This window comes from Petromyzon marinus, chromosome 31 (assembly GCF_048934315.1).
Source record: "Petromyzon marinus isolate PM22_M1 ecotype Great Lakes invasive population chromosome 31, UKy_Petmar_22M1.pri1.0, whole genome shotgun sequence".
Taxonomy (NCBI): Eukaryota; Metazoa; Chordata; class Hyperoartia; order Petromyzontiformes; family Petromyzontidae; genus Petromyzon; species Petromyzon marinus.
Genome location: NC_133697.1, coordinates 10,679,674 through 10,705,299, shown reverse-complemented (window position 1 = coordinate 10,705,299; position 25,626 = coordinate 10,679,674). Strand labels below are relative to the sequence as shown.

General features: G+C 41.6%; 1 protein-coding gene across 3 annotated transcripts; it reads left to right on the top strand.

The window, feature by feature from the left end:
* Positions 1–566: 566 nt before the first annotated feature.
* Positions 567–24,661, top strand: LOC116947830 (serine/threonine-protein phosphatase 2A 56 kDa regulatory subunit alpha isoform-like). 3 transcript variants are annotated; one of them, XM_032964018.2, is made up of 13 exons: positions 567–1,885; positions 6,189–6,385; positions 16,071–16,172; positions 17,152–17,244; positions 18,902–19,032; positions 19,353–19,412; positions 20,008–20,116; positions 20,276–20,329; positions 20,438–20,488; positions 21,268–21,387; positions 21,862–21,989; positions 22,237–22,395; positions 23,006–24,661. In XM_032964018.2, the coding sequence occupies exons 1-12, from the start codon at positions 1,735–1,737 to the stop codon at positions 22,388–22,390; spliced, it is 1,350 nt and encodes a 449-aa protein (XP_032819909.1). In that variant the 5' UTR covers positions 567–1,734; the 3' UTR covers positions 22,391–22,395; positions 23,006–24,661. The 3 variants fall into 3 exon arrangements, with proteins under 3 accessions (XP_032819909.1, XP_032819908.1, XP_032819907.1); XM_032964017.2 differs by having other exon boundaries at positions 22,237–22,430; XM_032964016.2 differs by having other exon boundaries at positions 568–1,885; positions 22,237–22,338.
* Positions 24,662–25,626: the final 965 nt, after the last annotated feature.

Genomic DNA, 25,626 nt, shown 5'->3' with positions numbered 1-25,626 from the left:
TTTAAAGAAAATAGGTGGGGGGTCGCGAAAAGGGGGGGGGGTATGTGGGACGAGGGGGAGGGTGAGAGGAGGCCCGCGGTCGGGGCGAGTATAGCGGTGGGGGTTGAGAGGGGGAGAGAGGGGGGGGGGAGAGGGGGGGAGAGAGGGGGGGGGGAGAGGGGGGGGGGAGAGAGGGGGGGGAGAGAGGGGGGGGGGAGAGAGGGGGGGGGGAGAGAGGGGGGGGAGAGAGGGGGGGGGGAGAGAGGGGGGGGGAGAGAGGGGGAAGAGAGAGGGGGGGAGAGAGGGGGGGGGAGAGAGAGGGGGGGTTTGAGGGGAGGGATTGAGGGGGTGAGGGGAGGTTTGAGGGGGGGGAGAAGGGGGAGAGAGGGGGGGAGAAGGGGGAGAGAGGGGGGGGAGAAGGGGGAGGAGAGAGAGGGGGGGGAGAGAGAAGAGGATTGAGGGGGAGGGGCAAGAGGGAGGGGGGAGAGGGAGGGGGGAGAGGGAGGGGGAAGAGGGAGGGGGGCATTGTTGAGGGGTGAGATTGAGGGGGGGGGTTGAGGGGGGAGAGGGGAGGGGTGAGAGGGGAGGGGTTGAGGGGGGCTGGAAGGGGAAGCGAGGCGCGCGCGAGACGTCGAGAGCAGCGAGCGCGAGACGACGGCGGTTTGCCGAGGGGCGGTTTCCCGCGAAAAAAAATTTCTTTCCCGTTCCGCGCCCGTAAATAGAATTTATAGTTCATTATTTCGTTACTATTCGGTTCGAAACCAATCGCCTACGTTTCTCTCATCCGATTTACTAACGCGTCGAACGCATGCCGTTATAAGTAATATTTAGACATTTTTATTTATTATTTTTAAACATAATATGGCCGCTATTCGCTGACAATGTTTGCCGGAAGGGATTTATAACAGCGAAGCCGAAATAATTTGTGAGTAAAATAGGAAGCAAAATTTTGCCTCACGTTAACGACTCGATAGAAATAAGTTCTTAATTCCGATTCCTTGACCTGTTTGTAATTTTGCTTCGATTGTACGTATTTTTGTGCTTTATGACTAACGGATGTAAAAAAAATACATTTAGTGGCTTCACTGTAATTTAGCTGGTTTTGTAAAATATGTACAATAAATGTAAATTATAAACGTGCCGGTAAAAAATAGATTTTTGTTGTGTCAAAGCAATCGGCGCATGTAGAAAAACAACAATTTACGCGAAGAATCTTGTAAAAAAAAAACCCAGCTCTACGTAAAATAAAACTATAGGGGACAAAACGGCGAAGACACACTATAAAATCGCGCAAAATAAGAAAACGCAATTTTTTTACGTTTCGCATAAAATAAAATATCACAAGAAGTAAAGAGAGAGGAAGGGTTCCTCCTCCACCACCATCATCTCCTTGACTGCAGTGGGTGTCCCCCCCCACCACTACCACCCACCCACCACCACCCACCACTACCACCCACCACTCTGCCTCGACTTCCCGGTGCTGCCTTTCGCCATTTCCGCCCTCGCCAGCCCAGCCCAGCCACAAGGGGGCCGCCACATTCTTCTTGTTTTGCCTCGCCGACAAACATCGACGACACCTTTTGGACAAGGGCGCTCGACGAGAAGCGCGCGCGCGTGTTGGTGGGTGGGTTTGGTGGTGGGTGGGTTTGGTGGTGGGTGGGTGGGGGGAGGAAGGCAAAAGCAGGCAAAAAAGCAAAAGCTCTCGCCCGACGGAAGAAGCGGCTTGCCGCGCTGTATGAGCTCGGGGGCGGCAAGATGATGTCGGCCACGGCCACGGCGGCGGAGAAGGTGGACGGCTTCAGCCGGCGCTCCCTGCGGAGGGCCGGACGCGCTCGACGCTCGCAGGGATCGTCGCAGTTTCGCACGCGAGCTCACCTCGAGCTCGCGCCGCTGCCCGCGCTCGCGGGTGAGTGCGTAGCTGGTCGGTGAAATCGAAAGTTGGGGGGGGGGGGCCCCGTTAAGCCGGGCCCGGTCGCGTGTACGGGGAAGGATGGTTGCATCTGCCTCCCCCGGGAGGCACCCATGGACAAGGGTAAGGGTGGGGGGGTGGCCCAGGGGGTGGCCCAGGTGCCACAGGCCTACCTAACGGAGACGTTTGGGGTGGGTGGGGGGCATTGAATTGGACAAAGGGTGGGTGGGGAGCAACATTTTCATTCCTTCCACCAAGACCCCCAGGGTCCATGCCCAACCACACTCATGCCACTGGTTGGTGAGTGTTGGGATTCGGACCTGTGCGTTTTGACGGGCTGTCGAAACATTTTGCCACGAATTGGCGGTGATATTTTGTTACATGTTAAATGTTAACTATGCATCCTGAGATGTCACCGACAATAACACTTTTAAGTAGGCAATGGTCAATTACCACGGATGGTTCGTTAGTTGTGGCTGGCAAAACCGTAAGCATCGAGTGTGGAGGTTTGAGCAGCGGAGGCTTTGGGATGGGTTGGAGGGAGCTTGAGGCGCGGAGACCTGCCAAACATCCCAAGTAGAAGCCTCTAGAAATCGAGTACTGTATTGGAATTCGGGCTTTGCAGGAAAAGGGTATCGTATTACCTTCGGTGTGGTTTTGGTGTGGGTGTTTGGGATTGAGGTTGGGTAGCCATGGATTATCTCCATCCAGGTCCACGCAGTTGTAAGTAATAAGGGTTTCAGGTTGGAGCGATCTGGATTGATTTAGTTTTTTTGGGTTTTAATTCTCTTCGCAGGGGGTTTACGCGTGGGAGAATGGAAATGTTTACATTTAGGGGAAATTTTTACAATCAAAATGCTGTTCATCTGGTGAGTTGATTCTCGAGTTTTCTCAGGAGGGGACCTGCTTTTGAAAATATTAATCAATTCCACATATACTGTACATGTTTTGTTTGTGGCAAATATTGGGATACCTGTAGATAACCAACGTGTGAGAGGATAACGCAAAGCCCTGCACAGATGGATTATAGCCATTGCTGTACTATTGCCTAGCCTACCTCTGAAGGGGGGCTCGAAATACAGTGCCATTCTGACTGGGTGTCCTGAGTGGGTTTTAATGGAGGCTGTTGAGCACCTTGGGTTATGTGGTCTCTCAGGCTTGGTTTTCATGAGAAGATTGGGATTAGAGTTATTTTGTGGTGCGGGTTATGTCGTACTTGCAGGATAGTAGGGCAACTCGGCCCAGCATGGTGTGTTGTTGTCCCTGATGGAATGGGAGTGTATTTAGGAAAGATGGTGGCTTCTGCCCTGGAGGTATCCCAGTGGAATATACCGAGGTGGAGGGGTGGTGAGAAAGTGCCTGGTAGAGGAGTTTGCGAGGATAAATGGCTTGGAGCCAGGGTACTTGACAAGGGCAGTTGCGATTGAGGGCAATGATGTGGGGGATGGATAGTGATGTTGATAGTTAAATGGTGATGGGTTGTGGGAGCTGGAGAGGGAATAGATATGTCGCGTGGCTTGCTTAGTGGTTTGTATATGCTGGAGGCAGATGTGGGTACAGGCTCTATTTTAATAGGGTCACTGAGACATATGGGCATTTTTATGTAAAATGGTAAATCTTTTTTTCCTCATACCTCTGGGGATGGGCAGCCATTTTAAGGGGAGAGATCATTGCATACAATGCTAGATTTAATGTGGAAGATAGCTTTCAAGAGAGGAGCGTCGAGTGTGTGTAGTTTTTTTTGTGCCACTGGGGTGTTGGTTGTGGAGAGGTTTTGTGATTGGTTGGGTTTCTGAGGGATTAAGAAATATGGAACCAGTAGGCAGTGCACGACTGACTACATGTAAGCTTCTGCCTCTGGATGAGTAAGCATGAGCGTACAGGACAATCTTTGTGCAGAAATTTCCAGCACTTAGGAGGACGTGCAAATTAAGGCCTTGTTCATTGCAAGTACAGGGGCAGCACAGGTTAAGGGGGTAGCGGTGAGGTATGCTTGGGGGCATACCGAATTTTGGAACTTTAAAGGTGGTTATTGGCAGAACAGCATTTTATACATGAGGTAAATTATGCAATCCTGTGCCTGGAATAGCAAGGACCAAGACAGATGGGAGAAAACGCATGAGGACCGTGGGGCAGAATGCACTGGGTAGAAACTTGGATAGCAAATTGTATTGCCACAATTAGCGGTGTTGTATTGCCACAATTAGTGCACAACACAGTACAGCAAATGAGTATTGGTATATGGGGCACTGTTGACAGCACCCACAAGGGCAAGCTCATGGACGCTCGTTTGTGTCCTGCAGGCCGTTGACGCAGCAGGCCAGCTCGCTGAGAAACGGAGAAGCATGCAAAATATGACATTGCTAGTTTAGTTCCTGCTGTGTTGAATCCAAATCAGGGGGGTTCACGGGAGTTATTTGTAGGTTATTCAAAATGGCCAAGCCCAGTTATAAGCGCGACACTGGCCAACGTAAGGATTTTTCTGCCCTTATCAATTATTTAATACAGTCGGCATTGGTAATCCAGATACCTTTTTTGCCGTTGGTGCAACGCATCTATTGCCTTGGCCTGTCGGTTTTGGTACTGATGACTGTGCACTGCAGAGCTACTGTCCTAATCCATGCATCAAACATGAACTCGACTAAAAGGTTGGTCTCCGGGGTTAACCGAAGAATTCTCTTGCTCTGCTGTGTTTAGGTTGATCGCTAAAATAAACACATTAAACAGCGTAGGAGTGGCATCAGTTTATTTTTATCTGACATTAAGTAAATAATCCCGTTTTCTTTTTGATGCCAAACCCTTCAAATGGACCAATTTGAGGCACTAACCTTCATGCCACCCACTGTCATAAACATGTGTGTTGCAATGAATGGCAATTTGGAATCTAATGTAAATGTGCAAAGTTTAATATATACTGTACTAGGTAATTGCTCATTTCGCAGTGCCTCACGTTTTATAAACGTTTGCAGATGATGTATGTGGTAATTGAAGTCGTAGTAAACTGTAAGGACAATGCATTCTGCCTAACATCTCCATTGTTTACATCGCCGCAGCTATGGTATGAAAAATGCACCAGTGTGATAGAGCCCAGTAAACTTAAGCCTCAGATTTGTTCGAATGATTCATTGTGTTTCGTGTTCAAGCCCACATTGATGGTCATAAGATGCACATTCCACTCAAGGGTACATTTTATTGGCAAAAATTCAGTCTGTCTTTTACACGTTTAAATAGGCTACGCTAAAAGCAACCTGCATTGCTGGTGTTAGAAGGCTAAAATAAGCCTGTCATGTACAGTACCAGTGCATGGCAGAGACTTGATCCCTTGCAGTAAATGAAAGCCACTAAATGCTTCTGCGTTGGACAGTATTACGAGCGTTATGCCATTACCTAAAACATTAACTGTAATCGGATGGGCGAATGTGTACAGCCAAGCTTTGTAGGCCTCACATTTTTTGCACCTATCAGAACATATCTGCCCTCATGAGATGGAAATGTCATGGCACTTTACTGTGGAAAACCATGAGGTTGGCATTGAAAATGGACTGGGTGTTTTAAAAATCCCAATGACCAAAAAATGTGTGTACTTTTTTTGCTTTCACTTTTGTAGTGCACGTGTCTTTTGATTTTAAACCGTACAAACGAATGGCTTAATCTTTAATGCATTAATATTTGTACAGTATTCAATAATGGTTTGACATTTTTACTTGTAATTGATGAACATTAAATTGCGTCAACTTCAGATTAATACAGTGTATACACACTTGGTCTCACTACAGTAATGGCTTGTTTGCTAAATACATTAATTGTTAATCCAGGAGAGGCCTTTTAGGCATTCGGAAATAATGGTGTCTTAAAACCGACGTAAGCAGTGGAAACATTTAAAAACAGGCTATTACAGTGGTGCTGCGGTTTATATGAACTTTCAAGCAATGTTGCATACATTAGAACCTTTTTCTGAGAGTTGAAAAAGGAGGCAACTGCTGTTCTGAAGGAAACCGTATTTTATACTGGGCAATGAAAACAAACATTTTTGGTTGTTGAATCGTGATGTGACCGGAGCATACGAGGTTGGCACACGGTGGATTATAGGCTTTATACAAATTCCTCGAATTTATACATTTTAAATCTTAAATTTCTAGCAGCAACATAAAAAACACATTATTCAGGACATGTACACTGAGCATTTATTGGTGCCTGCGTCTGCTGTTCCTACACGGAGGAAGGTGCAGTAATTTGGTTGGAGGTTTGTTTGGTGCTGCCGCACAATTTCATTGCCTGCATCCATGACCCGTGTCCACAGACACCCCAGCGTCGGAGCAGGAGGAGCTATTCTGCAAGAAGCTGCAGCAGTGCTGCGTCATCTTCGACTTCCTGGACTCCGTGTCAGACCTCAAGGGCAAGGAAATTAAGCGCGCTGCGCTTAACGAGTTGGTGGACTACATCACGGCAGGGCGTGGGGTGCTCACAGAGTCCGTCTACCCGGATATCATCCGCATGGTGAGTACCCATCCTGTGTCCATTGGCCACCCTTTCATTGAGATGTTTGCGTTCACAGAACTGATTGTATGGCCAATCTAGGAATCTGGCAATCAATTAGAACTGTGATTTTTGGAAAGAGTATTTATTGTTTTCCTCAATCGTATGAGTCTCAAGAGCCGAGTCGATATTAATGTGGTGAATGTAAATGTCCTGATGCATTTAAGTTGGATACACAGGAAGACCTCGCCGAATATGGGGGTTACATTCCTGGAAAATGCCGTTTTGGGCAAAACCATCCTCAACAAATAATAGACTTTATGGGAAAAAGAGAGTTGCGCGATTCGGTCCGAAATGATCGTTGTTGAACTACTTCTAAATCATTTCTGTCCTTGTAATTGTAATAAAAGATGCTGAGTCACTTTCCATTTCTTTAAGTTTTACCTTAACACAAAACTGCTGACTCCATTGCTCTTCCCACACCGCGGCTCTCACGTCCAACGCTCGCCCCTGACACTGTATTTCGGGCCTGACGCTCGATCCTAGCACTGTTACTTGAACGTAAATGATTGGCCATCTAGGCGTCCGTATGACTGACGTTTTCAAGGAGTGAACGGCTCGATGCAGGCGGCAATGTGTGAATATTTGTGTTGTGTGTGAGCATGTTGAGACCAGTATGTAACATTATCACACAAGAAACATACACAAAAAACATGTAAATAAATCGTTCTCACAGTCGATTCATTCACACCCCAAAGTACCTTCAAACTGATGCAGCACTCTCACCTCTCGCAAGCCAATCTAATAACTATGTTAGCAGTGGCAAATTATGTATCGCTGAAACATCACCCCTGTGTTATTGAAACGGACTTCAAGAAATCAACTGTTTAAAGGTCACATGTGCGTGAGATAAACCCTGTTCAGCGAGGTTTTCCTGTACTATTGTTACAGTATCATACCTTGTAGAAATAACCAGAAAATATCGTCTACTTGATTTTAGTGAAAAAGTAATGTACTAACATTTGTCTGACCAAGTTTGTGTAGTAATTTCTGCTCTTAAAAGCAGGCAGTGGCCATCCAATTAAAATAGAGTACTTGATGTTCCCATGGTCACTTTGTAAATATAAAAATACAATAAATATTTTGCACAGTGAGTGATGTTCACCAATTGAAAGCTATGTACACTTCAATTCTGTTGGCATGACGTCCTTGGTTATAAACAGTATTTATGTTTTTATTACAAATTCACTTGTACAAAGTACAAAATATTCATGGTCTTGTAATGGAAGTAAAGTAGTGATGAGTGCGTGAATTTGCGTTGTAAAATATTTCAGAGGCAGATGTCCACCATGGTTCATCCCACGATGCAATGAGAGGCTCATTATTGATTTACTCTGAAAGCTCCAGAGAGGTCAAGAAGGGGTCAGAATTTGAAAGGCGTATTGCAAGCTTTCAGTGGAATGGGTCACTTTACACATTCTGTAAAAAAAACACAAATAACTTACAGCAACGTAATCGAGCAGTAACTTTAGATTTTGCATTGTACAAGGCACTGTGGTCGCTGTTTATGTAATGGCAGGCATTGAATGGGAAACGAGAGATTTAGAGCTGCTGTTTGCTCTTGGCAGAGGCTCAAAATTCTGGCACTGCGGCAGAGCCTGCAGCCAAAATTGTGGCGTCCATCGTTGCGCTGCCTGTTGTCCTAAAGTGTTGTTGTCGTGCTTGCTGTGTGAGTTTTATTCTCTGCCACACAATAGCGAGTAAAGTGTGTGTGGCGGCCCTGTTTTGGAGCACCCCAAGACAAGCGAGTCCACTGGAGTTAATTAAGATTTCGATAGCTTTGACCATGCTGTTCCCAGTAAATCTTTTGCTAAACCATGACCCCTACACTCTGGGAGACTGGAACTGTCTGGTTTTGCTCCACACCGTGTTGTTGCAATTTGATCCTTGATTGAATTACAAGTTCCATTCTTGCCGCCGAACACTGCATATTTATTAAATGAAAGTTTCAGTATTGCGTGCAAGCGCAGTTCATTGTGCATTTAGGTGTCCCAGAAGCTTGCCACATTCCAGATAACATGTGGTGGAAGTACATTAGCCCTGAGGATAACATTACATTATTGTGTGCGTTTGTGTGCATGAAATTTTGTATTTTATGACCGCGAGCCTGTGCATTCGAAGTGGTACGATCTTTGCAAGGTCACGCTGCCACGCAGAAAAAGCAGCATTGAGTTTTCATGTTATGTAAGAGTTCCTATGTACGATTCTTAGGGTTCAATAGGTTTGCCTGTTGGATATTTATAATCGTTATTAGAGTGCCATAGTCCAGCAATGGTAAAATCCTTAAGTGGTCCAATTGGTAGCACTCCCTGCTGCGTCAGCTTTCCAGCCAAATGCCATGGCCGGTGGATCCATAACTGCTGGGCACTGAAACTGCAGGTTGTGGTTAGGTTTGGGGGGTTTGTTTGACCATACCTCACCATGCTGTTTTGTGCGGGTTGGTAAAGATACCAAACCAACAGGGGAATGTAAATGTGACACAACATGACCATGATCACATAGGCAGCTCGACCAATTACAGCAATACTTTATTCATAATTTACACACAAAACAACCACCATAGTTATTCACTAACAGAGCAAAACTGCAACTACAGTCAGTATACTACAGTAACAACCAATGCAATCTCAACAGCAACAAGCTACTAAAATAATGATTCCTTTGGCAGCTAACTGTTGCAGTGCTGCTTCTGTAAGGCTGTAACTATATATTTCACGAAAATAATACTACTGGCACAACTACTACAGGTATTTACTATAGCAACTACAGTCCATAGTAGTCTAATACCACAATCACAATACCTACAGCAATTGTCAACTACAGTAGCAACTTATACCACAACCTACTATTACAGCACACGGACTAATGTTCATGACAGCAATAATGGCAACATGTTAACCACCACAGCAACCATCCCCAATCGTAGTTCACTTCAAGAATAATTACTGCAGTCACTACTCTGGCAAAAGCTGCAACTATAGTTCAGTAATCATGACAATATTCACAGCCACTTCAACAGTTTACCAATGCAATATCAACTCCTATAGCAACCAACCCACCCACAGCAGAGTCGGGCAGGGAGATAAACAACATACCATTGCATCTACAAAAGTAAGTTTTCAATAAATGTCCATTATCTACAATTACACATGGATTTGAAACATGCACGATGATAAATAAAATGGAATAAAAACTGAAAAGCTTGCAAACAAGAATGGAGGTGCTTGCTTGGAATTATTCAGAGAAACAATGATGTACTCATGGATCAAGGAACAATCAGATGTAATATTGATTGTTAAGGACAATGAGTGGTTGTTGGAAAGGAGACGTGACAGAAAAGTAGTCAAAGGAGATAACAAGCCTGTGAGAACAACTGCCACAGAAATGGAGTGAAAAGATCTGCTTGTGCAGGAGTCAAATGGGTTGTGGCAACTCAAGACCGTGAGAGTTGGTGACAGTGAAGAAGAGGCCTTCATACTGTAGTTGATAAATCATGGCATGATGGTTTAGAGTGTCAAAATATCTACTTATGCCTCGCATTATAATGGTGTGAACTTGGTCAAGGACTGCATGGAATTAAGCGAAAGTTGCCCTCAAAATGGTTCTGGGCTTAGAGCAAAGATCTGTTTCTGGGAAAGTTCACACATACAAACCACGGGCTAATGTGAAATGTGGGAGTTGAATTTGCAACAATGATTATCAGGCCAGACACCCAAGGCGAAAGCAAAATGCCGGAAGCGAGCCAAGAGCAGTGCATATTGAGATAACGAGTTTGTTACGCTGCGAGAACGACCTGCTGCTGACCACACCTCGCCCACATATGCCTAGCTCACTCGTGGTGGCTGCCTACGTTGAAACCACAGTTTACTAAAGTGCATTTTCCCTTCTCGTTTTTGTTGTGCATTTGTTGGGGGGGGGGGGGGGTGAAAAACATTCCCATTTTTAAAAGGGCGACTGATGCCTCTCTGAATGTAATGGTTGTGGGATTGTTAAAGGGTACAAATGCTTTGATGTTTTCAGATCACTTGAAGTGTACATTTTGCAGGTAAAAATTTAGTGTGTCGTTATCTTCCAAAGAATGTTTTAAAATGTAATCAACATAACTTTAATTATGTTGCCCTTACTACTTGTTTACCATTAGAAAAGCTAGTAATCAGCATTGACTTTATTGGTATATATTTTGTACAAGAAAGCCTTTTTGTTTTGCTTAGCAGTGCTGTTTTACAAACCTACAGCAAAAAAATCCCCTGCTTAAATATTGATTTGATGGCTTTTTCTGCCAGTAACAGATGGCCTGCTGTTGCATGCCTTTGTACTATTAAATGGACGCTTGGAAAGAAGCTTTCCAAGTGTATGCAGAGCATAGCGTACTTTCAAAATTCAGCAAGAGGAGACTTTGATTCCCTGTGTCAAGCCAAATCGTGCTTTTAGTTTTCCACCAGATGTTAACATTTATAGTGAACATATTAAACAAAGAAATGAAATACTTGTACTTTGGCACACATTCATTACTCAATTGCAGATAATCGGGTCCTGTTACGTACTTGGCCCATGAAGCCACTCTTTTTAGCCCATGTGGAAAATTTGTTTTCATGTTGGGACCATGCTTTTTTTAGTAAAAAAAAATTACTGAGTAAAAAACAACTTGGCCATATTTGGCCATAAGGACAAAGTAAATGGTTTGCAATGTCATCTGCCATATTAAAGCAAAGGGGAAAGATGGTTTAACACTAGGGATGTAACAATTCATGGATTGACATTGATTTTATACTTGCGATAGTGTGTAAAATTGTGCATGTAAAAAGTATTATTTCTTCTATGGGCTAGTGGTTGTAATCAACAAGACAGTGCAATCAAAGCAGGCGTACAAATGAGATGCGCAATGTAAATAAGTCGGGCAATACATACACAATCAAGACAAAAAAACAATCGACTCTTTTAAAGGCTTTCACCACATTGTGATAACTCATTGAAACATTGGAAATGAGTGACAGCTTGCATCCTGATGTGCCTATTTAACACACTGTCGGCTATGGTGATGCGTGACATTTAAACTTGTGCAGTCGCTATGGTGGCTGCTATCTCGTACCCGTTACGCCATATTCTGCACACACGGGAATCTGTACTTCACTGCGCTTTTGTGTATGAATTATTGCCGGGCTTAAGCGAAGCTGAAACCAACCTAGCTCCCCTCAATCGACAGTTGTGAATGAAAGCAATAAAGCAGTTTTTCAGGAAAATTTTTACTAATTGCCTTGGTGGACCTCTCAGAATAGCCACAGTCAAACAATGTGCTATTTGAACGGCACTTAGAATGCAAGGCTCATTGCTCTTTGCCATCCCATTTTCACACTTTTGTAATGTAGGCCACCAAGGGAAGGCGCCTAACCTTAAATTGTAAAAAAAAACATTGCATATATGTAGTTGCTGTGTCAACAAAGCTGCATCAGTTAATGGTGTAATTGCAATGAGGAATGGTAGTAAAATATATTGAAGCTTTTTGTCATACATTTTAATAACATGTGCATGCTTCATTGTTGTGTTATGGTATCGAGAATAGCAAAATTCCAAAAGTAAATATTAGCTCTAACGAAGCAAAAGCCTTAAGAGAGCTCCGAGTAAATAAAGATATCCAAATCCTGGCAGCTGATAAAGGCCGCACTACTGTAGTGATGTCACGAGCCGATTATGATAATACAATTAGAAATTTACTAGAGGAAAGTACCTACATTAAAATTAAACAAGATCCAACTAATACTTTAGAACGTAAGACTACTGCAATAATTGCAAAATCATTAATCCCTAAGAATGAGCAATACCAAATTAAGCCAAGGGCCTCAAAACTACCTAGACTGTATGGGCTACCAAAGATTCATAAAATCGGCATCCCATTTCGACCCATAGTCAGTACAATTGGCTCTGCCACATATAAATTAGCAAAATATATAACTAAACAAATACAGCCCTACATCGGTAGGACATCGTCATTCATAAAAAATTCAGAACATCTTGTGAATGTGATTAAAGATATTAAACTTAATCCTAATGATATTCTGGTAAGTTTTGATGTGATTTCTCTGTTCACTAAGGTTCCAGTGAACGAATCGCTTAAATTACTTTATACACTAGTAAAGAATACAGGTTTACCAAAAGATATTCTGAAACTTGCTGATCATTGTTTAAATAACACATGAAAAACTTTGAAATAAGAGCACTTGCCTCGAGCACATTAAAACCATTTTTTTGGCTTAGATATGTGGATGACACTTTGGTTGTCTGGCCACATGGTACAGATAAACTTAATGATTTTCTAAATCATCTCAATGCACAAAACCCGGCCATCCAGTTCACCAAGGATATGGCGGTGAATAACACACTCCCGTTCCTAGATATTTTGCTTGGACATGGCCTAAACGGTAAAATAACACAGCGTTTACAGAAAGCAAACGCACACTGATGCCTATCTGAATGCAGATTCGCATCATCGTCCAGCTCAGAAATCCTCTCTTATCAAGACGCTCTTACATCGGGCTAAAACAGTGTCAGATGGTGAAAGTCTAGTGAGAGAGATCAAACACGTTAAAGAAGCATTACGACAGAATGGATACAATAATACTGAAATTAACAGCACTGAATGCCAAATCACGATCGCAAAGCACTGCTGAAAGCGATCAGACTGTTAAAACAATAAAAATTCCATATATCTCAGGAGTAACTGACAAATTAGCCCGTGTTTTGCAAAAGCAAAACATTACAGTAAGATTTGTACAGTACACAATTCAAAAACTAGTATCTTGCACTAAAGACGAATTACCTAAATTATCAACAAGGTGTATATCAGATTAATTGTTTGTGGCAGATGCTATATTGGACAGACGGGACGTAACATCAGCATAAGACTAAAAGAACACTAAAGAAATATTACATTCTCAAACACAACTGTCGGCAGTGACAGAACATGCTTGTCAACAAGGACACTCAATTGATTTTGATAACGTTGAAGTGTTGTGTAAAACTATTTATTACTGGCAAAGACTAATTATAGAATCCATTGAAATTGAGAGAAATAGAAATAACTTTAATCGCTCTGACAGCTACAGGCTTAACGCGGCTTGGAAGCGTATTATTAAATAATACATATTACAATTCCTTATAGGGGAAACACATACTAATTAACGGATTACTAACGTAGCATATAATCACAATAACACATTACAACTAATTACTAATCTACAACTCATTACTAATCATAACCATTGACTGATTACCAATCGATTATATAATTACAATACCCCCCCTCCGCCTCAAATCACTGCACCTGAATGAGTTAAATGATGACGTCGCCCTGCTGCTCTATTTAAGACCGGGAGCAAGAGAGGGCTTTACCATTCTGGCGAATTGCCCAATGATGCTGGATGTAATTACCAGCGAAACGTCGTACTCATACTAAATGTTGTGGATTCACTCTTCAACACACCAGTGGGCTAAAGTAGTGAACTATTTTACTTTTGTCAACGTGACACTTTTTTGCTGATTGGCCATGTCGGGTGGTGGAGAGTTACGACACATTTATATATAACGCGATCTAACCCAAAAACCTTTTTTTATGAAAGATATGATTATATACACTTCTTGTTAATTGAGGAAAGTGATTACCATCAGGTTATTCTCATAATGCATTGTACATTCGGTAATTTGTCAGCCTTTTGTGGAAATGCGTCTTCATATTTCTATTCTCTAAATTACTTCCCATGCTCAATGAGACTAGGCCAAAGTGTAAAAGGTAGTTTTGCACCTGACTAATTATAGATTACTGCCCAATATTTCCTCTTCTGCTCATTCCATCTTTCCTGCTTATGTCCTTAACATAATGACCTCATCCTTGCAGGAGTTGTTTCCTCTCGCCTCTCTTCGTCTATTTTTTCCAACTGGATGAGAGCTCCATCAGGCATAAGGTTATAAATGAGGCTTAATTCAAAAGCAAACGGAGTGAATTTTGGACTAATATTTGATAGATGTAATTCAATTTTTTAATTGGAAAATGATAATCAATCTTAATCTCACAAACGCAGATGGTCAGGCTGATTGTAGTGATGTAATTACTGTCTTAATGACATGATCCCATCAGGCTCCTTTCTTTCTGTTTCATTTTTCTGGGCCCAAACGGCACTTTGATTCCACAGCGCCACAGTGGAAAAACTTTGTGGCAGCAAAGTCAAATTAAATATATGCATCATTGTTTGTGAGAAAGGACCCAATTAGACTGAGGTTTTTTTTCTCCACTTTTTAATTATGGCAAACCAGCTGTCTCATCCCAGAGTAACAGTTCAAAGTGTGGCATTAAAGTACATGCTGCAGGAACAAAGCATTGTGCAAAGATGCCTCATACATTCACAAACTGGTTCTGATCATGTATACAAACCAAGACTAAACCCACATTGCTCTGTGCTTGCATATGTGTGTATTTGTACATAATAGAGCCATGGTTGCTACCCATTTCCTTACCTTTTTTTTGGTTTGTCCTTTTAAGGTAAGACTTTCACTCTTAGAATGTAAAACGGTTCAAACACTGGCACAAGTTATGGTCAGCAGCTCTGATAGAAGTCATTGAAGTGGATGCAGGAGATTTTCAGCATGGCCTGTGCAGATGTTTTGACATTTGAAAAAAAAACATTTTTATGACCATGCGAATAAATAAAAATGGACACGCGTCAACAATGTCGCATTTTGAGCTTTTCAAATGGCCTACAGTGAGACTGCCACGTCCTTTTTTTGTTAAATATAACCGACGTTTCCTTTACAGTGACTCCTACTTTTTTTGATGCACTTATGCAATTTCATTGTGTGGGGGAAGAGTAATGCCTTTATATTCTTGGTTCTTTCGGTAAAGTCACGTAGAAGGGAAACAATAAAATAATAAAAATATAAAACAATAAAATTCTCACGACGTTTCGACTGCAACACAAGCAATCATCATGTGTGACTTTACCAAAAGAACCAAGAATAGTCATGCCTTTATGAAGAAGTTATTGCATGCCAGCCAATGTGAGAAAAACATAACTGCTTTCATCCAATAATTTTTGTAAAAAAATTGTCATTTTTTGAAACAGATGGAATCATGGTCATTGTAAAATAGTGTACTTTATGCTTTTGGAAAGCTATAGAAAGAAGTGTTACTTTAAATGTGGTAATTGGAATTTTGAAACATGGATTTTGATCCTATCGCACTGTTGTCCTACTTTTGCCATTACTTGGCAATCTGAAATCAAACCAACCAACCTGGTAAAAGTTATCCTAATTGGTGAAAAGACCAACTACATGGCTCTCCAGCTACCTAGAATGCCCCGAAGTGCTCGTATGATGGGTGTTTTTTTTCCTATTCCAATGCATGTGCAGGTTTTTTCTAATAATGACGGTGATTGAGGTTTATAGCTTTTCTTTCAGAATCACTGCCCTGCAATTATTACTAATTTCAAAATGGAATTATACGCAATTCTTCTTTCGTCACTGTAAACGGTTCAATACATTCCTGATTTGCCAACGAGTGTCTCTTTGCATATGGCTCTGTGACTCTGTGGTGAAATGTCCCTCCATCACATCAAGTCTGAGTCCGCTGTTGAAAAAAGTATCCGTGTGTCTACTCCAGGTGGCGTACAACATCTTCAGAACCCTGCCGCCAAGTGAGAATCCAGAGTTTGACCCAGAGGAGGATGAACCTACGCTGGAAGCGTCCTGGCCTCACTTGCAGGTCCAAGTCACCCCCCACCACCCTGTGAAGTCACCCTCCCATTTATTTGCATACTTGACAGTGACATATCCTGAAAGGCATTCGGATGCTGCTTTTTTAATCCAGTTGTCAACACGTAAGTTGCCGAGTGTAACACCGGAATTCCAGCTTTAGGCTTGGATTAGACAACTGTTGTGTAGGGGTGTCCCCATCGTGGCATCATGCACGTTTGAATATCATACCTCGTGGTAGGGTTCATTTGAGAATTTACAGCACAGTACAGATACAGTGTACATCATGGGACCTCCTTTGTCAGTACCAAAATATGATAATAGGTTTTTCCCTTTTTTCTGGCAACAAAACAGGTGTTGAGATGTTAAAACACCAAACTAAAACCTTTTTCAAGGAATCATGTCTGCATTAACCACAATACTTGTGGTCAGAATGCAAACAAAAAAGTACTCTGATAATATATGCATTGTCTTTGAAACTGATTGGTCCACACCAGAGACAGCTTTCTTTTGAGCCTTGTCCCAAACGGTGTTAGACCAGAGGATGCCTTTTCAGATACAGTGCAGTGTATTTATGTATGTAAATTAGAAATTGAGTTATTTTTTCTTTATTAAGTTTGTGTTAAATTATACGAAATTATAATGAGTGTCTTGGTTCTTTCGGTAAAGTCACGTAGAATGGAAATAAAAGAATAAAAAATAAACATAATAAAATAAGATTAGAATCTTATTTAGAATCTTATTTTATTATGTTTTATTATTTTATTTCCATTTTAATCTTATTTTATTATGTTTTATTTTATTTCCATTCTACGTGACTTTACCGAAAGAACCAAGAAGATGAATCCCTGCAGTCACGAAAGCTTTAAATCGAAATATAATGAGTGTGTTTGCCCTATGTGTTTGCGTTAAAGGGGACTGAATTGTGCCTTTTGCATCGCTTTCTCACACTCCTGCATTGTTTTTGTCTCCTATGAACCTCTCCTTAGATCGTCTATGAATTTTTTCTAAGGTTTTTGGAACAGCAGGAATTCCAACCCAGCATTGCCAAGAAATACATAGACCAGAAGTTTGTACTGCAGGTGAGTGTTATAGCTGAGTGAGGGCCTGCAATCCCCTTGTCTTTCACACCTTGTTGGCAGTTACATAGCAGAGGAGTTTTATATATGATTTTCAGACAACTGCTGAAATTGCCATCATCAGGTTATAGGGACTGCTTGTGTAGAAATCTCGCAAAAAAATGTTCACCATTGAAAGACTTGACATTTTTACACCCTCCCCAAGAGTAATAGGTGTGACATAATTAGGCTGTAGTGTTAAAAATGAGGTCATGACATCCTCTGCCACAAGATCGTAGTCATACAGTTGCTGTTTTCCCACTGTCACAGTTGAATCTGTGTTCTTTCCTGTATGATACATGAAGCAGCTCGATGCGCAGCAAAACTGCAGGCTCCTGTTTTCAGATCTTGAACTGCGGTAGACTGGGCACATTGAATTTTATAAAAACATTGTGTGGGGTGCACCGAAAGTGTTGGCATCCATGGTTCTGGCTTTCTTAAAATAACAGCGTTGGCCTGTCGAGTGATAGATGGCGAAGCGTTGGAGACGCGCTCTTGTGGAGATGGTAATGGGCCGTGTTGCTGGGCACAATTATGCTGGCCGCTTGCCATGTTGGACCAGTATTTTTTTTTTAAGTTGAGTTTTTATTGCAAACGATATGTTTTTGTTGCCCCCTCCCCCCCCCCAGATGTTTCAGTTTATCATAGGTGCGTGTTAAAATATAATTGGGTTAAATGTACCCCATTATACGCTGCACACTGGGTGGTGTCAGTAATGAAAGACCTCAAGTGGAAAGCACAGTTGTCCATTTAAGATGTTTCCATAAAACATGGAAGTGGCAAGTTAAAAGGTCCTTCAAATCTCACATTGAAAAACAAAATAGCTTTTATTTTTAAAGGGTTCACAATTTATCTCCTGTGCACTTATGCTGTAAAGCTACAACATTCAAGCAGACGACTATTTAAATGCATCTTTTGATAATTTGAAACATCCAATAAGGTTATAATTTAATTAAAAACAACTGCAAAGTTTACAATTCCAAATAATGCACTGCGTTTTATTACTTTGCATGTAACCTCGTACTTGACTATGTTAGCGATTCACTTTGATTCTGTATCTACCTGCTCGTCATCCTTGAGAACAGCTGCACTGCTTTCAGAAATCATACTGCAGCTTAAACAAAGATTGCAATCCTGCACCCTCTCAATCAGATTATCTCCATGCCTGACAACACATTACACTGCATACACATGTAAATTGTATCAACAGTGATATCATTTCCATTGGACGTCTTCACTTTTAATTATATCTACCTAAATTTTTATTTCAAGCTTTCGTGACTGCAGTGATTCATATTCTTGGTTCTTTTCGGTAAAGTCACGTTGAAGGGAAACAATAAAATAATAAAATATATATAACAATTAAATTCTCACGACGTTTCGACTGCAACACAAGCAATCATCACACCTGATGATCACACCTGATGATGACTGCTTGTGTTGCAGTCGAAACGTCGTGAGAATTTTATTGTTTTATACATATTTTATTGTTTCCCTTCAACGTGACTTTACCGAAAGAACCAAGAATATATATCCACCTGATTCATACAGTGTTGTCATACCTGACAGAGAAAATGCATCCTTGGTTGTAGTAAACTGTTTGCTCGGGCTCTTCCGGCAGCTGCTGGAGCTGTTTGACAGTGAGGACCCGCGTGAGCGGGATTTCCTCAAGACGGTCCTGCACAGGATCTATGGGAAGTTTTTGGGCCTTCGGGCCTTTATCCGCAAGCAGATCAACAACATTTTCTTACGGTGAGCGGTCTGCCTGAGGTGAACATTCATTGTAAAACTAGGGGTTATAGCATTTGGGTTTAGCTGAAAACATGGCTTATCTAAGTACGATAATAAAAGTGAAGCGCAAGTACTGTAAACATGATGTTCTCTGTGCAGTGACGTTGACAATGATGAATGCATTTCCACATTGTTATCTTACCCTTGGCACTTTGTGGAGGTGTGGATTTAATTTTGAGATTCCGACGTATTTTAGAATACCAATGGCACAAAAACTTTGCGTGTAGTGTGCCAAGGGATTAAACTTGTCGATAATCATGAGCGATGTGTACATTCCATAGGTACATATATGAAACGGAGCGGTTCAATGGCGTGGGAGAAATGCTGGAGATTTTGGGAAGGTGAGAGCAGGGCAGCCCTGCCTGCGTGAGGCACCGGCTGTGTCGATGTAAACATGTCTGTAAAATTTGTGTTTTTGTTTTAAATTACGGTCCCTGCTGCATTGCTTCACCACATAAGCACTGCATTACTATCGACCGCAAGAACCAACAAACCTCAAGCCAACGTTGTTTGCTTCGACTAAATATGCTAAAGTTATGAGAACACAGCACTTGTCCCTTGTTTTACTAATAATCTTGTCATATATTTTAGCAATTAGAGACTTGCATGCTTTAAATTATTATTACAAAAGAATTAGTACATATAGGATGGCTGGGAATATGAAACACTCGTGACGACAAAACGTGGGCACGCCCAGTAAGACTTTTAGATTACAGCAATGAGATCAACATTCTGAAATTACCCCAGCATCGTTAAGAGGCTTAAGTATCCAGAGAGCCCGTCGAGGGGGAAGGAGAGGGGGGGGGAATGAGGTGAACCGTTATGTAAACAGCTCAAAGCGTACACACCAACAAGTATGGAGCTGACATTTACGTTTCTTTGTTGCTTGTTTCCCCCCCCCTTCGTTCCCCTCCCCCCATGGCGATGTCTTTGCAGCATAATCAATGGATTTGCTCTGCCGCTTAAGGCCGAGCACAAGCAGTTTCTGGTGCGGGTCCTTCTCCCACTACACACCGCCAGGGGCCTCTCCCTCTTCCATGCCCAGGTGGGGCCATCAATGTCAAGGCCGTTTGCACAAGGGCCTATTTGTCAGAGATACACCGCATGTAATTTTGTTCTCTCATATATCAGATTTCTGCTGCATATATTTGAATCACCTTGGTGTGCCTGGTTCTGGCTGTTGATTCTTTTTGTTCTTCTATAGTTGGCGTACTGCGTGGTGCAGTTTTTGGAGAAAGATGCCACCCTCACCGAGATTGTAAGTCTTGAGGTTTGATGGATTGACTTCTGATGAAATGGTGCATTAAAATAGACATTTTTAAATGCGTATTATTTAGTCAATTGGTCAATGGGTGATGTCTTTCAGGTTGTGAGGGGACTGTTGAAGTACTGGCCAAAGACCTGCAGCCAGAAGGAGGTTTGTACCACTTCTTTTTTTTTGGAACACCAGTCATTGTTATAACAGTAGAAACTGTGCATCAGATAAAGCTCTTGCAGGTGGTAATTTAAAAACTGTGCCATTTTTATTTGGTGACGTGTTATAATGGCACATCAGACCATGTGAAAACATTGTAACCTTGTATTTATAGTTATTTCAGAAACAAAAAGAAGAGTGCATGGGTTAGAGAACATAATTCTAACATAAGAAAAGTAAGTTGGATTGAGCAGGCCACGTCGCTAAGAAGGGATAATGGCCGGTGGTTGAGAATAATGACAGAGGGCTAGCCAAGGAATGAAGCGTTTGAGAGGATGTCCCCTGAGGATATGTGGAGTAATGAAATTGGCTAGTGTGCATGTGTTAGGTGGAATTCTACATCGCAAGATTAAAAGATGGCAGTAGCTTAGGGATGCCTTTATCCATCGGTAGATTGCCCATGGCCAGGGGGTGGGCAACCAAAATAACAAGAAGAGACATTTTTTATATTTGGTAAAAAAACGATTTCTTGAGCCGCAATGCATGTGAATATGAGACAGTCCTTAATAAATAACGTCACGAAGTAGTCCTTAAAGAGCTGCATGCGCCTCTAGCCGCAGGTTGCCAATCCCTGACCATGGCTGATGATAACAGAAAAACATATTTTGATTGTTTAGTTGAAAGGTCCCCATGAAGAATTTTGTCTATGGTCATTGTTGGCGTGATGTGTTGCACACAGTGCCTCATCATTGTATAACCCCCCCCCCCTATTGTGCCCACAGGTGATGTTTCTGGGCGAGGTGGAGGAGGTCCTGGACGTTATTGAGCCGACGCAGTTCGTGAAGATCCAGGAGCCGCTTTTCAAGCAGATATCTCGCTGTGTGGCTAGCCCACATTTCCAAGTAATTATTTTAGTTAAATTTTTTCCCATTAAAGAGCCTTTTCTTCCAACATGATTGACTTTGCTTTGTGTTTCCAGGAAAACACTATTAGAAACCTTGTCAGTCGCCTACAGCAGAGCATCTTCGTGGTGGCAATCAGTACTTAAAATCTGTAACATAGATAATGTTGCATTGCACTGGCACTTGAATTTGCTTGGTGGCATAACATTCATGCTCTGATCAGAATTTCAAAATACATTTTATAACATGACTTTTTTTTACTTTTATCATCGATTCTCCATAATAAAAATAATATTCAGCCACATTGGTGTGGCTCATTGCACAATTAATTTCACAGCGTGTATTTTTTTATGTTTTCTTTTGAGCCTGTTGACTTGCCCCTAGTGCAGTGTGAAATGGTGCGTTTCTATATAAGGTCCTGCTTCGACTGGTCTCCCACGTAACGTCTATTCTCACGTGATTGTGCTTTTTTAGGTGGCGGAGCGTGCCCTTTACTACTGGAACAACGAGTACATCCTGAGTCTCATCGAGGAGAACTCCAACGTCATCCTTCCCATCATGTTTGGCAACCTGTACAAGATGTCCAAAGAGCACTGGAACCAGTTGAGTGCTACCGTGCTCGCAGAATGCGTGGGTGTGTGTTGCTTCGACAAGGGAAAAGTTATTTTTCTTCCAGAAATACTCTTGGGACCGTGTTGGCAGGAATGCAAATATAGTATGGCAGGAGGTCAGGTGTTGATGTTCGAGTTGGCTATTGTCTTGCTTTCAATGTGTATTGTTGTGCCTCCACTCGAAACAAGGTGGACGCTTCAATGTGTTTCCACCCTCGACAACCTGTGTTGCATGCAGGACGATCTTAGGTTTGATTTTCAACGTGATGAAGACTATGATGGACATGAACTGCGAACTGTTTGGCGAACTGACGGCGTCCTACAACAACGAGCGGCAGCGGTGCGTGCTCCCTAATGCTGATCGCGGGATGGATGGATACGTTAAAGACTGAAGCTAGTGCGTCCTAATGTTGGTCACATTAAAACCTATAGGCAAGAAATGTGCACATATCAAAACTTTTCATGGGCTGGAGTTTTCTGTAGTTAATAGGTGGGGAGAGGGTCTTTCATTTTTTAAATGAATATACTTATCCATGTTGTAATTACAAGTGCAGGCATATGTAGTTGCCAAATAAAACAATGTTTTGTTATTTATGTAATTTACCCAAAAGTTTGATTCTTTCCTACTTTTAACAAAATTTTACATTTCCAATAGTTATGTTGAACTGTGTTTTCACAAACTGCACTGCACATAGCTGTTGCAGTACAATTGAGTTGTTTATAGTGATGTTCCTAAGCTTAAGTTGTTGCCATATTGAAGGTCCACCTGAAAGCTAATCTTCAATACTGGGGAGGGTTCTGATAATCAAGCAGTGCTTTGCTTCCTCAGGCTACTCAAACACATTTGCCACAAGACATTCTGGTTTAATTTTAGCCTCAAAATAGGTGCAAAATACCTTTCAAACTTTTTTCCCTAATTTTTGCAAAACTTGACTTTTTACATACAAACAGAAGTTCGCCATGTATGGTAACATTCTGTTAAAACCAATTGTTTGTGCTTGTAATAGTGAAAAGAAAAAGGAAGAGGAGAGGGAGGAGTTGTGGAAGAAGTTGGAGGATCTTGAACTGAAGAATTCTCAAAACAATATCCTGGTCAAGTAATGGTTTGTTATTTTTCATGCAAATTTCCGTGATTTAGTTTCAGCTGAAATACATTTGCAGAATTCTCTCTTGTGTGAAGCAGTCGACTATTAAAGCCTCTTGAAAGTTTCAAGAGGAAGTGAAGATGTTGACCGTGAATGATGTCAAATACTGAAGAATATTCTCTTCTCAGCTTTAAAGACAGCAGTATAAAGCCGCACATGTTCAACGCAGACAAGGAGCAGCATCACCAAACAGAAGATTACTGCAAATCACCACTCCTAACGGTAGCAACGATAATATTGGTTTACATTTAATCTTTTAAAAAAGTTCAAACAAATATAAACAACCTAAAACAGAAAATGAAGGAATCTTGCTAAAAATGTTTCTGAGAAACCCATGTAAAAAAACCCTCAACGCAGTAACCATCCGTTTCAAAAGAAGCCGCCACCATGTTTTACGTTTACAGGATTCATGGGACTTGTGCTTGCAAATGCGTTTGCCGTGTGGACTAAGGAATCGAGCAAAACTTTTACAAAGTGCGCGTGTCGCTGTAGAGTCACAAGCCTCTACGTGTTCGCTACCGGGGCAATTCTTCAAATGGACACAGATATATATAAAATAAGATTATACACAAGCTACAACTACTGCATTGACACAATTTGTGGAGCGCGTGAATGTTGCTCGTATGTGCGTGGACCCCTGAAACGATGGTGACTACTGCTTATGTATATGTTACAGAGGTTACAAATAAAACCCAGTTGAGATATGTTTGAGATATGATTCGAATACAATATATAAATATATAAAATTATGTTTTGAGCACTGAGGATCTTAAGTGACCGGAGTTTTGAATCATTCCGTGGGTGTTCTGTAAGTTCTGCTAATGCATCGTCCGTCTGCTGTGCTAATTAAACGTTAGGGCTTATAAAGCCAGTGAGCAGTATTTAACACACAATAGTAACAAATTTAAACCTTAAAGTGCGCTTCTTCTCCGAGTACAATCATAGGCGTGAAATGTGTGGGATGGAGCGCGTTGTTGGCCACCCTCTAGATCTATTAACTATTAATATTATTACTAATGAATGTAAAAAAGAGCTTGTGTGTGTGCACAGTGATCACTGTTAAGGTATTTCTATATTACCTAATGAAATTGCATACTTCAGCCAGATGACATTGTATATTATAATAAACACTGTAGTTTTTGTTTATAGGCATTTTTAAATGTATAATGCTCATGATCCTTTTTTCTGTTGCAGTTTGAAGGTGCGTTATTTGTTTTTATTTAGTTTCCATTTAATTAAATTAACAACTTTTTGGTTAACTTAAAGCAAGGTGACTCGGCTTATTTTTTGGCAGCTTTTGAGTGCTTTACTCCCAAGTTGCTGACGTCACGGATAGGTTTATTTATTTTGAGATGTATGTTTATGGCAAAGCGAATTAAGGAATGTTTGAGCTGAAGTGAAGACACTTTGTTAACGCACTGACTAACCAGGGGTTCCTGTGCTTCTGTTTGTATGGTAACCGGGTTATAATTGAACATTTCTCAAATCTCCGTCACGATAAAAGATTCAACACCATCACGATTTGTGTCCCAGTGTTATTTATTTCCAGCGGTTATGGGGATAGGAAGTACCTTGCCAACTCATGAGGTCCAAGCTTATCTAAGTTCGTCAAATTTGCAATCATTTCTTTTTTTACCATCTGGTTTCCTCATCATGAAGGGCCCCCCTTGTTTTTAACCACTATGTACACAACCCCTCAACAAACCCTCAACCAAATAAGTTGTTTAATTTGTTATCAAGTCGACCTTGAACCATCTCGCGTAGTCTGATCACAGATGTCCCAGCCCGCTTTTGGCAGTGCATGGTTTAGAAGGTTACTGTGCTCTCTCTTGCGCTCACTTGCATTGTTTCTGTGCAACCCTCCATTGAAATAGGGGCCACTTTGTTACGGGACACTAGCCTGTGATGAATACTCTAAATAAACAGTATAGGGTTGTATTGTGTAGTGCATAATGCTCCGTGCTCTGTAAAGGTCATTCAGTCAACTTGTAAATAAATGAACACATTTACTATATGTTGGCAATAACAATAAGGCATGGAATTCCTGAGTGCAATGCACAACCGATTTTTAACTAGAAGCATTTAAAATGTCAGAATCCACTTCGCAAGTCAAATTGACCCACTGATTAAGTACATATTCTCATTTTAAATCGGTCTGCTTCATTTGGTAGAAAAAAGCAATAGACAATTTGAAAATCCAGGCCTTTGGTGTATTTTTATTGAAATCGTGTATTTAGAGAAACTGGCATCTTGAGTGGCATTTATTTTTCATTAACCAAGAAAGGTGATGGCCTTAAAAGGAAATAACCAGTACAGGGCGTTTCACAGTTATATGGTTGCTGACATGTTTTCGCAGGCAATCACTTATTCCAAATGAAAACCATGCCTTAAAATGTAAATGCGTCATGCCATGTCCAGTATTAGCTTGCCCCCGCTTGGCCTCAAGGTGGGCTAGCACATTCAGTGTTCAGGTATTTAGGAAG